The 15,836-nt window shown below is 36.2% G+C and overlaps 1 protein-coding gene across 3 annotated transcripts; it reads left to right on the top strand.

Annotated features, from left to right (window-relative positions):
- The first annotated feature begins 1,925 nt into the window (after positions 1 to 1,925).
- Positions 1,926 to 15,454, top strand: LOC149257346 (uncharacterized). Of its 3 annotated transcripts, XR_016256712.1 has the most exons (6): positions 1,947 to 2,453; positions 2,646 to 2,890; positions 2,997 to 3,348; positions 3,823 to 4,869; positions 13,369 to 13,422; positions 13,529 to 15,454. XR_016256712.1 is itself a non-coding variant. In XM_089414072.1 (3 exons), the coding sequence occupies exons 1-2, from the start codon at positions 2,192 to 2,194 to the stop codon at positions 13,416 to 13,418; spliced, it is 312 nt and encodes a 103-aa protein (XP_089270198.1). In that variant the 5' UTR covers positions 1,926 to 2,191; the 3' UTR covers positions 13,419 to 13,422; positions 13,529 to 15,454. The 3 variants fall into 3 exon arrangements, 1 of the variants encoding a protein (XP_089270198.1); XR_016256714.1 differs by lacking the exons at positions 2,646 to 2,890; positions 2,997 to 3,348 and having other exon boundaries at positions 1,948 to 2,453; XM_089414072.1 differs by lacking the exons at positions 2,646 to 2,890; positions 2,997 to 3,348; positions 3,823 to 4,869 and having other exon boundaries at positions 1,926 to 2,453.
- Positions 15,455 to 15,836: the final 382 nt, after the last annotated feature.

Genomic DNA, 15,836 nt, shown 5'->3' with positions numbered 1-15,836 from the left:
GTACCTCTTTCTGTACCTCAGGAGAAATATGCAAAGCTTGATGATGTTCTTAGAACAATGCCCAACTCGGAAAAAGAGTAGTTGTATAAAGCGAGATGCATTATTTCTCCTAACATTCAAGGCCGAGAAAAGAATGAATGCAAAGAATATATGAGGGACTGCGCGACAACAACTCTTCCTCTACAAGTTGAAAGTAAGTTGCAACAACTCTTCCTCTGCAAGTTGAAAGTAAGTTATTGAGAAGAAACTCTTCCTCTGCAAGTTGAAAGTAAGTTATTGAGAAGAAATTTATCTGTAGAGTAACATATGTATATTGTGATTGTGATTTGGATTTAGATATTGTGATTGTGATTTGGATTTAGATTTTTATCTTGACGATTGAAAAAATAAAAATCTAAATAAAAAAAATTGTATTAAACTTTAGATCTACACATTCTTAGCTCAGATCTATGCATTATTAGATAAATTCTAAGATCTGCTTTTAGATCTATATGTATATCACATATAGAAATTCATTAGGTCAACATATGTATTAATGGATTCTAGACACACCCACCATCAACTCCTCCCCATAAATTTATGCCTAAAACCCACTAAAAGCTAAACCATATATAAATCTACTAAATCATACCTCATAAATTTGAACGGCTCTTATCTACTTTATTAAGTCTACAAGTTATTAGATCTAACCTGATAAAACTTCATTAAACCCCACACATAGATATTGTTCATTGTAAAAGAAAAAGATATCGTTGATGAGAAAGGAAAGGGATTTCAAACCAGTCGACCCCTCCCGGTGAATCATGAGTATATGGATGACCATACTCGTTTTGCAGTGTCTTGTTTTTTTGAAATTTACTTTTTTTTTTTTTTTTTTTAATATTTAAATTAGTCAATGGCTAGGTTAGTGTAATGACTTGGCTTGTCCTTTGAAAATGAGAGTGCCATTTACAGGTTTGTTCGTAAATCCCTCTCTCTCTCCATTTACACGATTGTGCGAGTGCCATTTACAGGTTTGTTCGTAAATCCCTCTCTCTCTCCATTTACACGAAGCACAATCTTTACAGGTTTGTTCGTAAATCCCTCTCTCTCCATTTACACGAAGCACAATCTTGCATACGCGTTTCTATTTTTCAAAATTAGTAAGTCACTCGAGGTTAGTCATTCAGAGACAAAGAAAAATTAGAAACGGAATTAATTCAATTTTATGAATTTTTTTCACTAATAATTTAACTTTTAGAAATTTTTTTACTATTAAATCAATTTTATAATTTTTTTTTTACAAGGAAATTATAATTTTTATTTTTATTTTGTTTACTGATTTTATTTCTTCAATAATTTATACACACGAGTGAGACTATATTGTTGAAGTGGAAGATGCTTACATCACCTCTGTTTCAATGGCTATGGATCATAACATGAGATATTTTTGAATATTTGGTATTTTATTTGGCTAAGAGAAGTTGAAAAATACTAAAGCAATAATCAAAAGCAAAGTAAAAAACCACAGAAGGAAAAAGGCCTTCAAACAAGACTTGAAATCAACTAATAATCAGAGTTTGAATATACTTGTCCTAAATGAAATTTGAGATGAAATGTTGCAGGTTCAAGTAAATTGTTGTACTATAGTGTTAAATATTATTAATATTTAGCACTATTAATATCATTATTTTTTTACCAAACTATTGAGAAGCTCTAATATTATTTTCAGTTTGTTTATATCTAGATTGGAACTCTTTCCAAAATAACTTAGAAAAATTAGTTCTTCCTTATTCAAAGCATGAAATCAACACTTTTCTTCCTAAAACCTGTTTGTAACCTTTTAGATCAAACATTTCTTTACTGTTATCACCGTTTAAGTCGTTTAATTAATTGTGTGTACATATTTTCTTATTCTCCGTTTCAGGTATTTGAGTTGGAAAACAGAGCCGTTACAATGTTTGAGCAGAGTAATTCCCATACAGCCCAGTACCGAGAGCCGTTATAATGCTTGAGCAGAGTCATTCCCATACAGCCCAGTACTGTGATTCCAGCCCAAGGGAACGAAGAGTCAAAAAGCACCGGAAAATAAAAAGAATACTGTTTAAAAGCTTCCCCAGTGGTTTCGTAAAAGATGGATAACGGAGATAAGATACCGAAAATCTGACGCGACAGCAGGGTCATATGTCTCATTTTTATTTACACCAATAAAATGGTTGTTTACTTTAGTATTATGTCCAAAAATCTACCGGCTTTCGATTCCGGTGTCTGCGGGAAGTTACATTGTACCTATATTCTGGTGAGAAACCGAAGTAGGTCACTGGAAAGCCAAAAATATGAAGCATTTGCGGCTCCACCATCAACAAATTCATTGATTTTTAAGACTCCCGATTTAAATTCGAGTCCTCAAAGAGTGCCGGGATTGGAATATGTGAATTCTCTTTCCAAATCAAAACAACAACGTCCTGCTTCAGGTATTGTCTTAAATCTAGCTAACGTTGGATCTGAACCTTTTTTTTTTGCTTGCTACTTGCTACTTCTTACATGTGTAGATGCTGCGTATCAATATATATTAGTATTTAGGATTATTTTGAAAAGATGTTCATGTTTAAAAAGATGCTTGTTTAAAAGATCTGAAACTAGGCTGAAAATTGAGCACTTTGCAGGGAGAGATTTTGAATTTAGTCCACCGACTGGACTTAGTTATTAATAAAAGCAGTACAATTCAATTCGAGATTGACAAATATGAAGTATACGAGCTTTTGGGTGAATTAGGTTTCTGGGACGACTCTTCACGTTTGGGTTTGAGCAATTAATCCTTCTTGACTTCAGCAAGGAATCGCCTCTAACAACGAATTGCCTAATACTTGTTACGCCTTACCTATGAAAAGAACTCCCTCCAATGCCACTTGTAAGCCTTTGATTTAAATGTTAGACGATACAAATCACGTGTACCATCCGATTAAAATCTGGTATGATTCAGTTACGGAGATTTTCTTATGGCATCAATTCTGCAGGTTCTTTTGAGCTAGGCGTTACGGGTACTCCAACCGTTTGACAAAAATAGCCTTCATGGGAGCTCGGAAAAGGCTCTCTTACAGCGGTCTTGATTCATTCTCTTCTGCAGATGGGGGTTTGGTTTTCTGCTTCCTCGCCCATGTTCCACCCCAAAAGTTCCACCCCAAAAGTAGGGAAAAGTTCAGATAATGTGGCACCTTCTGAAGCAGAGGAAGAGCCACCGCACCTTGGGAGCCATTCCCTGAGGTCTGGAGTGGTGATACCAATCCTCGGCCTCCCCCTGGGTTTACAAGAGTGAAACCTTGCTCACCTACTGTCTGTATGAGACCGTTCTTATTTTCTTGTTTGCAGGTAAGTGAACAGTTCTCCATCCAAGTTTGAAGGTGGTTTGAAATGGTTTTACCATAAATCTCTTAGCTCCAAGTCATCTGCAAGATTGAAATCATGGTTGCTAGTCAAGATGGATTTCTTCTTTTACAGCAGTGTTTGGTATTGAATTTCCTCAGTCTATCCAAGATTTATGAGCTGTGCAATCGATCAATTAAAGGATTTTTTCTGATTTGATCCTTACATTTGTACCATAATAAGCTTATCTTGTGTTAATGATGAAACATACGTAGATTAACTCTGAACTCAATTATTATGCTTTCAGATTTGGCTAGGACTAAAGGAAAAGGAAACCACTGTTTGATGTGTTGAATCTAAGTTTGTCTATTTTGTTATCCACCAATTTCCCATTTTAAGTACTTTAGTGTGTCGCTACTGCTGTTTATGGCCTCAAACTTGATAATGCTGGGCTCCTAAAAAAACTGTTTGTCTGCTCAGATCTCTATACTGTCATTAGATGAAGAGACTGGCTTTCACAATACAGGAAATGCAGTCATCTCTTCATGAAAGCAATGATGGGAGTGAGCCAATTCATGAAATATGTGGAAGTCCATTACTGTCATCAGCATCTACTTACTCCAGTGATGATTCTGATAGTCCACATATTACCCCCCGGATTGGAGATAATTATCAAGTCAAAGTATCACCATTTAAGCTGCAAATAGGCTGTGATCAACTGGGAATAAATTACAGTAAGGACTATAAGGATGACAAGGCTGATGAATTTGAGCTACTGTTTGTGGAGGGATTACCTGTGCCAGTAATGCAGATAAGTTGTTTTTCACCTTTTGGAAATGGAAGACTCTCAGATAATGAGTTCCCTTCAAAGCAGTCTTCCCCAGTTGAGCCATAAAAAAGGATTGTGAATTGTGTCAGGTTGATTTATCTGAACTGGAAAATGATCAATGTACCCATGTGATCAGTAACAGTGGCCTACTCAGAGAAGACCATATGAATATTACAGGTTTGAAGACAGATTTCTCAAGACCAGAGGACACCCTGACAGAATCTACTGAGAGCCGTTACAATGCTATACAGCCTAGTACTGCGATTCCAGCGCAAGGGAACGAAGAGTCAGAAAGCACCGGAAAATAAAAAGAATACTGTTCAAAAGCTTCCCCAGTGGTTTCGTAAAGGATGAATAACGGAGATAAGATACCGAGAATCTGGCGCGACAGCAGGGTCATATGTCTCATTTTTATTTACACCAATAAAATGGTTGTTTACTTTAGTATTATGTCCAAAAATCTACCGGCTTTCGATTCCGGTCTCTGCGGGAAGTTACATTGTACCTATATTCTGGTGAGAAACCGAAGCCGAAGTATAGGTCACTGGAAAGCCAAAAATATGAAGCATTTGCGGCTCCACCATCAACAAATTCATTGATTTTTAAGACTCCCGATTTAAATTCGAGTCCTCAAAGAGTGCCGGGATTGGAATATGTGAATTATCTTTCCAAATCAAAACAACAACGTCCTGCTTCAGGTATTGTCTCAAATCTAGCGAACGTTGGATCTGTTCTTATCAATGTGATATATTCTTCTGTTGTCTGCATTCTCAAAGAACCTTTTTTTTTGGCTTGCTACTTGCTACTTCTTACCTGTGTAGATGCTGCGTATCAATATATATTAGTATTTAGGATTATTTTGAAAAGATGTTCATGTTTAAAAAGATGCTTGTTTAAAAGATCTGAAACTAGGCTAAAAATTGAGCACTTTGCATGGAGAGATTTTGAATTTAGTCCACCGACTGGACTTGGTTATTAATAAAAGCAGTACAATTCAATTTGAGATTGAGAAATATGAAGTATACGAGCTTGTGGGTGAATTAGGTTTCTGGGACGACTCTTCACGTTTCGGTTTGAACAATTAATCTTTCTTGACTTCAGCAAGGAATCACCTATAACAAGGAATTGCCTAATACTTGTAAAGAGGCTTTCAAAATAATAATGCACTCGGACAACTCTTAATTTACGTGCAGAAAGCTCTCACGTGGCAGGGATCAATAATCTCTAATTCACGATGAGGAGTCGTCGAGAATTGACTGAAGCACAAGGACCTGAAACGGATTAGATGATAGCGACACTTTTGTTTGTGTTCCGATGGCTTTCTTTTGATTATGCACAGCCTCAGCGTTTGAATACCCGGGGACAATTAATAATGAGCTGTACAACTGTTGGTGGGGCCACAAAGTCCGTGGAGGTAGAATTTGTTGATATTTTATAGTTTTCTTAATCGATAATTACTTTTAATGATATTCATTTAGTTGTATTTACATTTATCATTAAACAATTACATAAAAGATTTTTAATAGTAAAACAGTAGAATCATAAAGAGATAGTCAAACAAGAACATAAAATTTTTACCAAAAAAACCGATTAAGGGAAAACCCAACAATTTTTTCCTGTAGAGAAATTGTTCACTCAACATAGATACATCTAAGTGAAACAAAAGTCGAACTTACAACCCTGGTCACATAGTCAAATTGCCTACCAGACAAGATGATCTGCTGCTCAACAAATTCAACCTTCTTCTTCTCTCAGGAAAGACTCGCTTTTGTTGCCCAGCTCTGTCACAAATTCGTTCTTTTATTTGTCTCAGATTTATCTTCTTTTCTTGCCTCGTATTTGACTTCTTCTCAGCCTCAGCTGCGACTTCTTCTTTGTCTCAGATTTGACTTCTTATTTTACACAATTACACAGAAGAGTAGTAGAATAGTAGAATCATAAAGAGACAGCACAATCAGAACACAAGATTTTTAGCCTAGGAAAACTCACACTCCAGCCTAACAAAAACACAAGATCTTTATCATTCGAGAAAAACCCAACAACCTTTTTCCTTAGAGAAATTGTACATCTAAACAAAAGTCAAACTGGTAGCCCTGGTCACCTGGTCAAACTGCCTACTAGACAAGACAACCTGCCGCTCAACCAATTCAGCCTCCTTTTCTCAGGAAAGACTCGGTTCGTTGTTGTGTGCAAATTTGAAAATTCTTGTCGATGTCATGGAAACGTTGGTTACTTTCTGATGTTGTAGCTGGAGATGCCTTTTAGACATCTTCTGTCAAATGTAACTAGACATGAAGCTTGGACAGTGTTTGGAAATTTGCCTGAATATAATGCTGTTTCCTAGAAGGCATTGGTTGTTAGATATTTGCTGAATGGGTATCCCAGATGTTTGTAAAGGTCTTTCAAGAAATGGCAGAACAGGATGTTGTCTCATGGAATGCAATGATTGTGGGATATGTGTAGAGTTGGAAGCTCTGGCACTTTCTCAGAAATGTAATTGATATGTGTAGAGTTGGAAGCTCTGGCACTTTCTCAGAAATGTAATTGACTGACATGGAGCTATATGTGGACAGATTTTCATGTGTGCTTCTTGCATGTGTCAATTTGGTAGCTGCGAGACATGAAAAGCTTGCCACAAATGTATAATTAGATATGGATTTCAATCTGATGGTTTTGTGGTTGCTTTCCTTATAACGTGTCTGAAATATATCTAATTAGATATGGATTTCAATCTGATGGTTTTGTGGTTGCTTTCCTTATAACGTGTCTGAAATGCAAGACCATAAATGATGCACACCACGTCTATAATAGAAGGCCTAGATGAGTTGGGTTGTCATGAATGCAATGATGTTAGGATATGCAATGAATGGATTTGAAAACTAGGATCTCATTTGCTTGAAGAGATATTACATCATACTGGACAATGCTAAATTTGTGTGTATCTGGTCTTCTTGTATCCACGTAAGCTTGATGAAAAGTGGTTCAAAATACTTTCATTGCATGAGTCTGGATTTTCACATAGAACCACAACTGGAGCACCATGTGTGCATGGTTGATCTTCCTCACCATTCTGGGCACCTGAATCATCTTCTTTAAAGCTGAATGGATCCCCTATGATATAGGTTCTAGAGAGTAAGCCATCGAGGCCCTTCCCATAAACGTGTTGAGGATTAAAGCCATTGCAGTGGATGAAACTTTAAAGGACAAAACTCTCAGAACCAGCAGGCCCTTACGGAAGCGGAAGATAAACTAGAGGTCATACATGATGACCTAACAAATGTTATGTTCTGATGCGAGTCTAGAAGAAGATAGAAGCAAATTTCTAGCTTGGGAAGAGGCATTATGGAGATAAAAAGCTAAGGCAGAGTGGTTGAAAGGAGGAGAATAAAACTCTTACCTTTTTTCACGTGTATGACATCAATGGCCTTGTTCATTCTGTCTTTCTTTAAAGATGTTGTTAAAATGCGTGTGGATCACTACAAGAAAATCTACAAGAAGCCAGATAAGTTGAATATTTCTGAAATTTTCCTATACATCTCTCTTTTGAACAGATTGCTCTTAGATGAGCAAAATGATTCACTCAATGCCCATGTAAGTGAGGAGTATCTTTAAAAAGTATAAAAACTCTTTTCAAGGTGATAAATCTTTAGTCATAGATGGCTGGACCATTGAGCTTTTGGAAGGCTTCTTTAAAGAGATAAGGGAATACTTGTCACTAGTTGTTGAAGAACCAAGATCCATGGGGAATGACTTTCGTTCTTTCAACTCCACCTTCATTGCGAACAACCTCAATATGAATAAGCCCCTTCTCTTTCACGCAAATTGGCAAATCTCATTAACGATTATGCAGATGTGTTTACAAAATTATGCCAAAGTAATAGCCTGAAGGCTATCATCTCTGATGAGCAGTTTGGTTTCTTCCAGGAAGGCAGATTTTTGATATGGTGGGAATTTCCCAAGGTGCTCCACACTATTAAATCAAGGAATACTACCTCCTCCGTCATCAAGTTGAATCTCTCAAATACATATGATAGAGTGGATTCAATTTTCTTAAGATTGTAATTGATGCTTCACATAGGGTTTGATATCCACTTTGTCAATTGGATAGGTAAGTGCATATCTACAATATCATACGTTGCCTTATAAATGGGTCACCTTATTTTTTCCAAGCACAGAGAGGATTTAGTCAAGACGCGCCCTGTCACTTTTACTCTTCTTATTAGTGCCAAAGGTTCTCAGTAGAATTTTGAAGAGTCTAAACGAAAGATGACACATAAAGGTAATTCAAGTGACCAAAGAACTCACTATCACCCATATACTCTTTGTATAGGATATTATGGTTCTTCCCGGGAGGCAAAAATGATAGGAAATGTTCTTCTTCAATGCTGTATAGCTACATGAATAAAGGCCTACCTTTAAAATTCAACCATAACCTTGCACCAGATTGATGGTCCAACTTCTATTAGAATTAAGATTTTGTTTCTATTTAAAGTTACAGAATTTGAAGAGACTACAAAGTATTTGGGTTTTCACTTGAAGGAAAATAACTACTACAAAGACTGGCTATGACTATTTTTAAAGACTGAAAAAGGGCCATTTTTATATATAACAGGTGGATATTCATAAGAGGGAGCCTGACCCTTGTTAAAGACAAGTTTGAGTTCACACCTATTTATCAGACGTCTTTTCCTTCAATACCCACAGACATACTAAACAAGATAATGAAAATGTGCTCCAGGTATGTTTGGGCAGGAATGAGAGAATATGGTGGCATACTTTTAGTTAAATGGAAAACACCATTAAGGCCTAAGAAGTAGTGAAGCTGGGGATTCAAAGTTTTCTCTCCATTTTTAGAATCGTTGGCTACAAAGGTAATGCGGAGAGTCCTCTTTACTGAAGTTTTGTGGCAGAGTGTGATGAAGTGGAAATATATTGAACCATCAATCCTGGAGGACTGGATAAGATACCCTAGAAAATCGATTTCTGGATGATCTATAGTATGGAAAAAGGTACTAAAAGACTTCTCAATCATTGGTGATCGTCTTTCCTAGCTAATTGGAAACGGACAGAAGGTCCATATTGGAACTAACTGATTCATAGATAGGAGGCCTCCATATGTCAAGCATCTCACAACGTTTGATTGCCCTCTTACATTTCTTAAAATTGGTTTTATTTGGAAGCATTTTATGACAGGAACAATGAGGATGCAAGCCGGGTAGGACACAACAAGGATTTGGCACTACAGTAGAACCGATATGTCTCTGCCCCCTAGTTGGATTATATAAGATTAAGAGATAAACCAAACAGTCTTGTATGGGTTGAAAATGAAATAGGAAATGACTACAAGGTTAATCTAAGATACTTTGCAGCTCTTAAAAAAAAAAGGAGGAAAAGGATATTTCAAACTGGCAGCATATTTGAAAGTTTTAGCCGCCCTTAAAATATCATGATTTCTTACGACTTTTCCTCGAAAAAAACAATAAAATCTTTGATCTGGGATATACTACTGGCAGAGTCCTGGGAGTTGCCCATTATCTATGGAAAATTATGCAACCATCAATCATATTTCTGTTCAATGTTATTTTACTGAAGTGGTATGTATTGCTACAAAATCTATCACTAGTGGCAAAGGGGTATGGTATGAAGACACAGAAGAAACATTAGAAATCTGGTTGGAATATCAAGAGGTAAGACCTGAAGCACATCGACCTCTTCCATGTTTTATTTTAGTCCTGGGAGTTGCCCATTATCTATGGAAAATTATGCAAGCATCAATCATATTTCTGTTCAATGTTATTTTACTGAAGTGGTATGTATTGCTACAAAATCTATCACTAGTGGCAAAGGGGTATGGTATGAAGACACAGAAGAAACATTAGAAATCTGGTTGGAATATCAAGAGGTAAGACCTGAAGCACATCGACCTCTTCCATGTTTTATTTTATGGGTGGTATTGCTAACTGAGAATGAGTTCCTATTCCAATGAGCATGTAAATAACCATACAAAATCTTTTGCAAACTTAAACGAGCGTATCTACTGTTTGAGAAACCAAAAAAGGTGAAAGTATTGATTTGTTCTAGATCCAAGAATCTTAGAATAGAGACTTCAAGTATTCATGTGTATTTGAAGGCGCCTCAAAATATCGAGGTTCACCTTTCTGACTTCCACAAAATCAGATTTGCGTGTGTTTTGTGCAGTGGCGCACAATCACCTATGAAGAAATCAAGGTCTTTTCTATTTTGATGAAATTATCCTGGGAAGGAGGACTCGGGTTCATCGATATTTATGGATACTATTTTCTGGTGGTGGAATGTCTAAGGGGAATTAGAATCCAAAGAAATATAGGTGTATTTGATAGTTTTCAACACGTGAAAGAAATCAAATTAAGCTTCACTAAAATCCACATTTGTCACATCTATTGAGAGCACAACCATGATCCAAACAAGCTTGTCGCAAAGATCCAAGCTCTCTCCTTGTAAGACTTTTTAAGATGGGGATTGCTTTGTGGGAGGTTTGAAAAATCTATATAATGGGTAGTTTTCATTTTCGATGATCTATTTTGGAGTTTTATGGAGGTTTTGTTTGTGAACTCTATAACTGAGCTTATGCACCTTAATGTTTTGTCAAAAAATCATATGTACTCCTTATTTTAAATAATGGAAGGGATTATGTTATATTTCTTGGAAAAGCACTATAAATATATACTATACAATAGACATTAGTCATAAAGTTAGAAATCATGGATGATACATTAAAATATGATAAAATAATATTAGGGGCATCAATTAACATGATAAAAGACACCACAATGATCCATTACATTGACTTTTATGATTCAACTGGCCTTGATGGATCCATAGGACCCATTATGTTGTGATAAGGGAACAACATGCCCTCCCTCCTTAAGAGATTTGTCCTTTAAGCACTAAGCTGATTTCAAATAGTAAGAATTCCTCTTATTTTTTCTTAGTGCTTTCCATGCTTAATTATCTATCCATCCATTTGTAATTATTATTGGTGCCAATCCTTGATAATCTAACACTACTAGGTAGTTTTCTTTTTATTCCATGTATTATCATCATTTTTCCAATTTGTTGTAGTTTTTAGTTTTATCATATACTTGTTCCTTGGCTTTTGAGTACATGAATTCCATTGGTTCTTCCATTTATTTTCTTTGAACGAGGTTACTGATATGCACTTTCCTGTATTCATTATAGGCGTTCCTAGTAATGAGGATATCAATATTGTTCCACCTTTTAAGGTTTTTCTCCATCATGCACAACATTATCATTAATCTTCCTTTCTAGTATAGTACCGTGCCCTAGCTTATGTTCTTGATCTTTGATTGTGGTCACTTCTGAGATAATACTATCATATTTTGTCTTTAACCATAATCTCTACTTCAAGTTTAAGAAATTTGTGGCAACCTTGTTATATCTTCTATTCCTTCCCCTTTTGAAACTGAATTATTGTACCATCTATCAACTTTGTTTATCCATCTTCAAGTCCTTTTTGAATTTTTATTTGTCTTCATCTCTATTTAAGGCTTCATCAAACTTATAACATATTCCCTCTTCAACTCTCTTGCTCATCTCATCAAGTATGAGCTTTGGTTCGTTAACCTCAACAACCTTTGATAATTACTCCCTAGAAGATTAAATCTACTAAATTAAAAACATGGATGAGAATTTAACACTTAATAAAATATAACGACAAAAGCAAAATGATCGCACCAATTTCATACACATGCACAAATAAATTTTCCCTTCAAAATCTGTTGTTTCTCTAATTTAATCCTACAACATACAAGGGCTGGCTCCCTTCTTGGGGTAATGGCCATTTGAGGAAAAATACTAATGCAACAAGAACTTGGAATTAATTCAATTGATCAAACCATTTGTACTTTGATTTGCTAGCTGATTTGGACCCATCGCTTACTGCCCCTTGCACTCTTCTTCACACCCCGCACACTGGAATGAATATCCTTCACCCAATCACCGAGTTCTAACACTCACCGTTTTGTGTTCAAAGATGTGTATTCTCCCTTAGACTAAACTTCACCTTTCTTTGAAGAGAAAAATTCATAATGAAAATCTGGATTCTCTTCTAGTGACTCCAACAGAACTTGACCATGGAACTTGGAAGTAGCTACTTAAACCCTCTTAACTTATCATCGAAGAAATGGTGAGTCTCCTGGTTTCTTTTTATGGATAGGGTAAGCTGTGTCCACTATCCCCCTGAGGTGGCATTGAAGGTGACTATTTGAGGGCATTTATTTCCCTTCCAATGACGTTTGGTAACTTTTGGAGGATTGACCAATCCCTTTGCCTCCAAGATCATCACTCCCTACAACTTTGCAATTGGATATGTCCTTTGGCAATATACCATCACCTTGGCAATATACCATCACCTTTGTTCTTATTAGGGTTTGTAAACTTGTGTTTATTATCCTTATTACAAGTGTTTTTTATGCCTCTCCTTTGACTTTTATAATTTATCTTTTTTATTTAGCATTACAAAGTATTTTGAGAATTATCTGAAGTATTAAAATGCATTGCTGTTGAAGAGCGTGTCAAAATAAGTTTTGAGAAGTGCATCCCTATCTAACACTGATATATTATAGAACAAACTGTTCAAAGATCATTAAAGTATAAACTAATTTGCACTTTTCTTTTCTAACTTCAGTGATTTGTCGAAACATGATTTTGATCTCTATTTTCTTGGACATTTTGATGCTTTAAAGCTTATTCGTGTTATTTGTTCAGACATATCTTTGACTGCTTGACTGTTGTGTATGTCTTATTTTAAACTTTCCTTAAAAGCTTATTCTGTGGAATTCTGAAATTTTAGGAAACACTCCTGATGTCTCTGAATCATGATTTAGTCAAAATCATTTATTTATAGACCAAATTGCTGTTGTGTTATTATTTTCTTCTGTTTGGCAATTTATAGAAGATTCTCTCGAGTATTGGGGTTTTTCCGGACAGGTCTAACCCGTAGAAAATCTTCTGGTAAATTCAAACCTTGTATTCATTTGGGTTGTTTTGAACTAGAATCTTTTGTATGACCAACATGCTAGAAAATTCACTGGCATGAAATATTCACACTTTCTTTAACCATTTCTCCAACTATTTGCTATTTAAATTTTCATTTGCTTTTAAATAAGAAATGGAAGTTTCTTTATTTGCGCATGCAGTGGCAGTGTCCTATGTGCAAGGAGAATTATTCACTGGACAGCATCATTAATTTTGTAAGTAATTTATTGCAATTTTTTGATGGGAACAGGATGATAAAGGAACATCAAATTTATGCTAATTCCTAACCTGTCAAAACTTTATGATTATCTAATATGGCAGATGAAAAACTACTCTAAGGACGTAACTGAAGTTGAGGTGAAACCAGATGCTTCTTGGTATCCAAAGGTTGAAGGTTATGCCAGTCTCCGTGAGCATTGGCATCAGCCAGATAGATCAATGATTATCTCAATTGGAAAAATTACACATCAGCAGGGAAACTTGAACCATATTAAATGTGAGAGTATTGCCTTTAAAAATTGGAATAAAGAGGAATTGAGATGGTATCCAAAGCTCGAAGGTTATGCCTGGCTCTATGAGCCTTGGCATCGGCCAGATAGATCGATCATTATTTCAATTGAAAAATTACACATCAACAGGAAAACTTGAACCAGGTTAAATGTGAGGGTATATTTGAAAGTCAGTTGCCTTTAAAAATTGGAATAAAGAGGAATTGAGATAGTTATTTGGGATTAGGTGGTGCTATCTTATCATCTACAGCAAATACTATGCCATGGATGGAAAAAGGGGAATACAAAAATCGTGCGAGCCATCAGCTACAGTGCGACGGATACAAATGGAGATGATGAAGATCCAAGTATTAATCAAGAAGGAAGTGAGGACCTTGTCAGGGAATATAAAAACTGTGCCAGCCATCAACTACAGTGCAAATGATACAAATGGAGATGATGAAGATCCAAGTATCAATCAGGAAGAAAGTGGAAGTGAGAACCTCGAATTTTCAACAAATAATGATGCCAGGTTTTGACTCTTCATTCTTGAGACGTAATCAGACTTTACAGAGAATTTCCAAGCATGTTTGTTCTGAACTCCAAAAGGACTCTGAGCTAATAGTTCTAAGTGATTCAGAGGAAGAGAATGCGAATGATGTAAACATTGGTTAATCTATTGTTTCAGTTTTTGCTATTTCGGATACTTTGTGTCACGGTGTAGAGTACCATTGAATTCCTATGAAGGTTTGCAGGAGGATTCACAGTTTGATTGCATTGGTATTACCTAAACCTTCATTCATCCGCACTTATTGGATCCTTTTCTGAAGTGATTTTGATCCAGCATAGCATCAACGCTCCACTTGGTTATATTGGTGCTAATAGTGGTGAGTTCAATTTGTCAAATTGGTCCCCGTGCCCTCAGAATGTAGCATTTCATTTCTTTGGTACAAATCCAGATGTTTCAGGTACCTCAGTGTGCATATGTGGTACTTCTGACTCTTGTCAATATGTATGGTTTATTGGCTTCACAGCTGTAGGAGAACACAAGGGTGGGACCAACAATCCCTGACAGCAGCCGTTCGTTAGATTCTTCCCTGTGTTCCTTATACACTTCTTCCATGTTCAAGCACAGCCTGCACAAGCATATGTTCAAACTGATTATGGAGACCTGTAATCACATGTGACGATGTACAGACTAATTGGATTTCACTCAGTTTATGTAGCAGTAACAACTTGGGTAAGCCAGGTTTCAAGGAACCTGCTGCAGGAACACAGTGTAGACAATATCGTCTGCACTTGGGGAGATGGACTCCACTTATTAGCTATAGGTATACAAGGTCAAGGCATTGTATCTTCTATTCCTGAGTCGATCAAAGTAGACTGGAAAACTACTTCCTGATTAACAGTGTGCAGCATCTATACCATAGAATGTTAGTGATAATAGAACTGATGGAGCTTTAGCGTATAACCAAGGTTCTGATAACCCATTACGTCATCAATTTGTCAGATCAATTAGGCCTCGATTTTAAGTTTCTGTGGATTCAGATTCTAATTAGGTCGCAGCATTCAGCATCAACTCTGTCGCTGGTCTTGCATGCCCATCGAGGATTATGAGACCAGGATTTTATTTTATGATTTACGTAGAAAAATCACCCTTTCCTATGGTGTTTGTATGCAAGGGATAACCCAGTTTTAATGCAGTAGCAGGTGCTTAAGAACTTTTGTAGTAATGGATGTAAGCCTTTTGATGCCTAAAGATGTATGACAGACTGGATGCTGCAATGATGCAAAGATGATGTGATGATGTTTTTTCTTGGTGAGTTTTGGCAAAGATGATGTTTAGATGTCTCTACGAGCATTGTGGAGAGGAACCAGAAAATTCCTATTGTGCTTTGCTTAACAAATATTTCCCTATGACTGGACTTTGAACACAAAACCAACTCTCAACAAATATGAAGGGGCCTTAATTGTGTTTTGTTTTCTTATTATTCTGATGGATAAATCTGGAAAAGCTTATTGCCTCCAGAGGAGATGTTATCACGTGAAACAAATTTAAATATATATAAATATATATAGACCATGTAATAAACTTGTCAACACCTCATTCTAGCTATAAAACTTGTGAACATCTCATTTCT

Source organism: Pinus tabuliformis, chromosome 6, assembly GCF_031772625.1.
Source record: "Pinus tabuliformis cultivar Carrire ecotype Pingquan chromosome 6, CPIR1, whole genome shotgun sequence".
Lineage (NCBI taxonomy): Eukaryota > Viridiplantae > Streptophyta > Pinopsida > Pinales > Pinaceae > Pinus > Pinus tabuliformis.
This window is presented reverse-complemented; position numbering and strand designations above follow the sequence as displayed.

Bases quoted from the DNA above. Each gene is read 5' to 3' on its own strand.
- LOC149257346 (XM_089414072.1), top strand. From the start codon at position 2,192: ATGGTTGTTTACTTTAGTATTATGTCCAAAAATCTACCGGCTTTCGAT. The intron at 2,454-13,368 runs GTATTGTCTTAA...TTGCGCATGCAG, and splicing joins ACAACAACGTCCTGCTTCAG to TGGCAGTGTCCTATGTGCAA.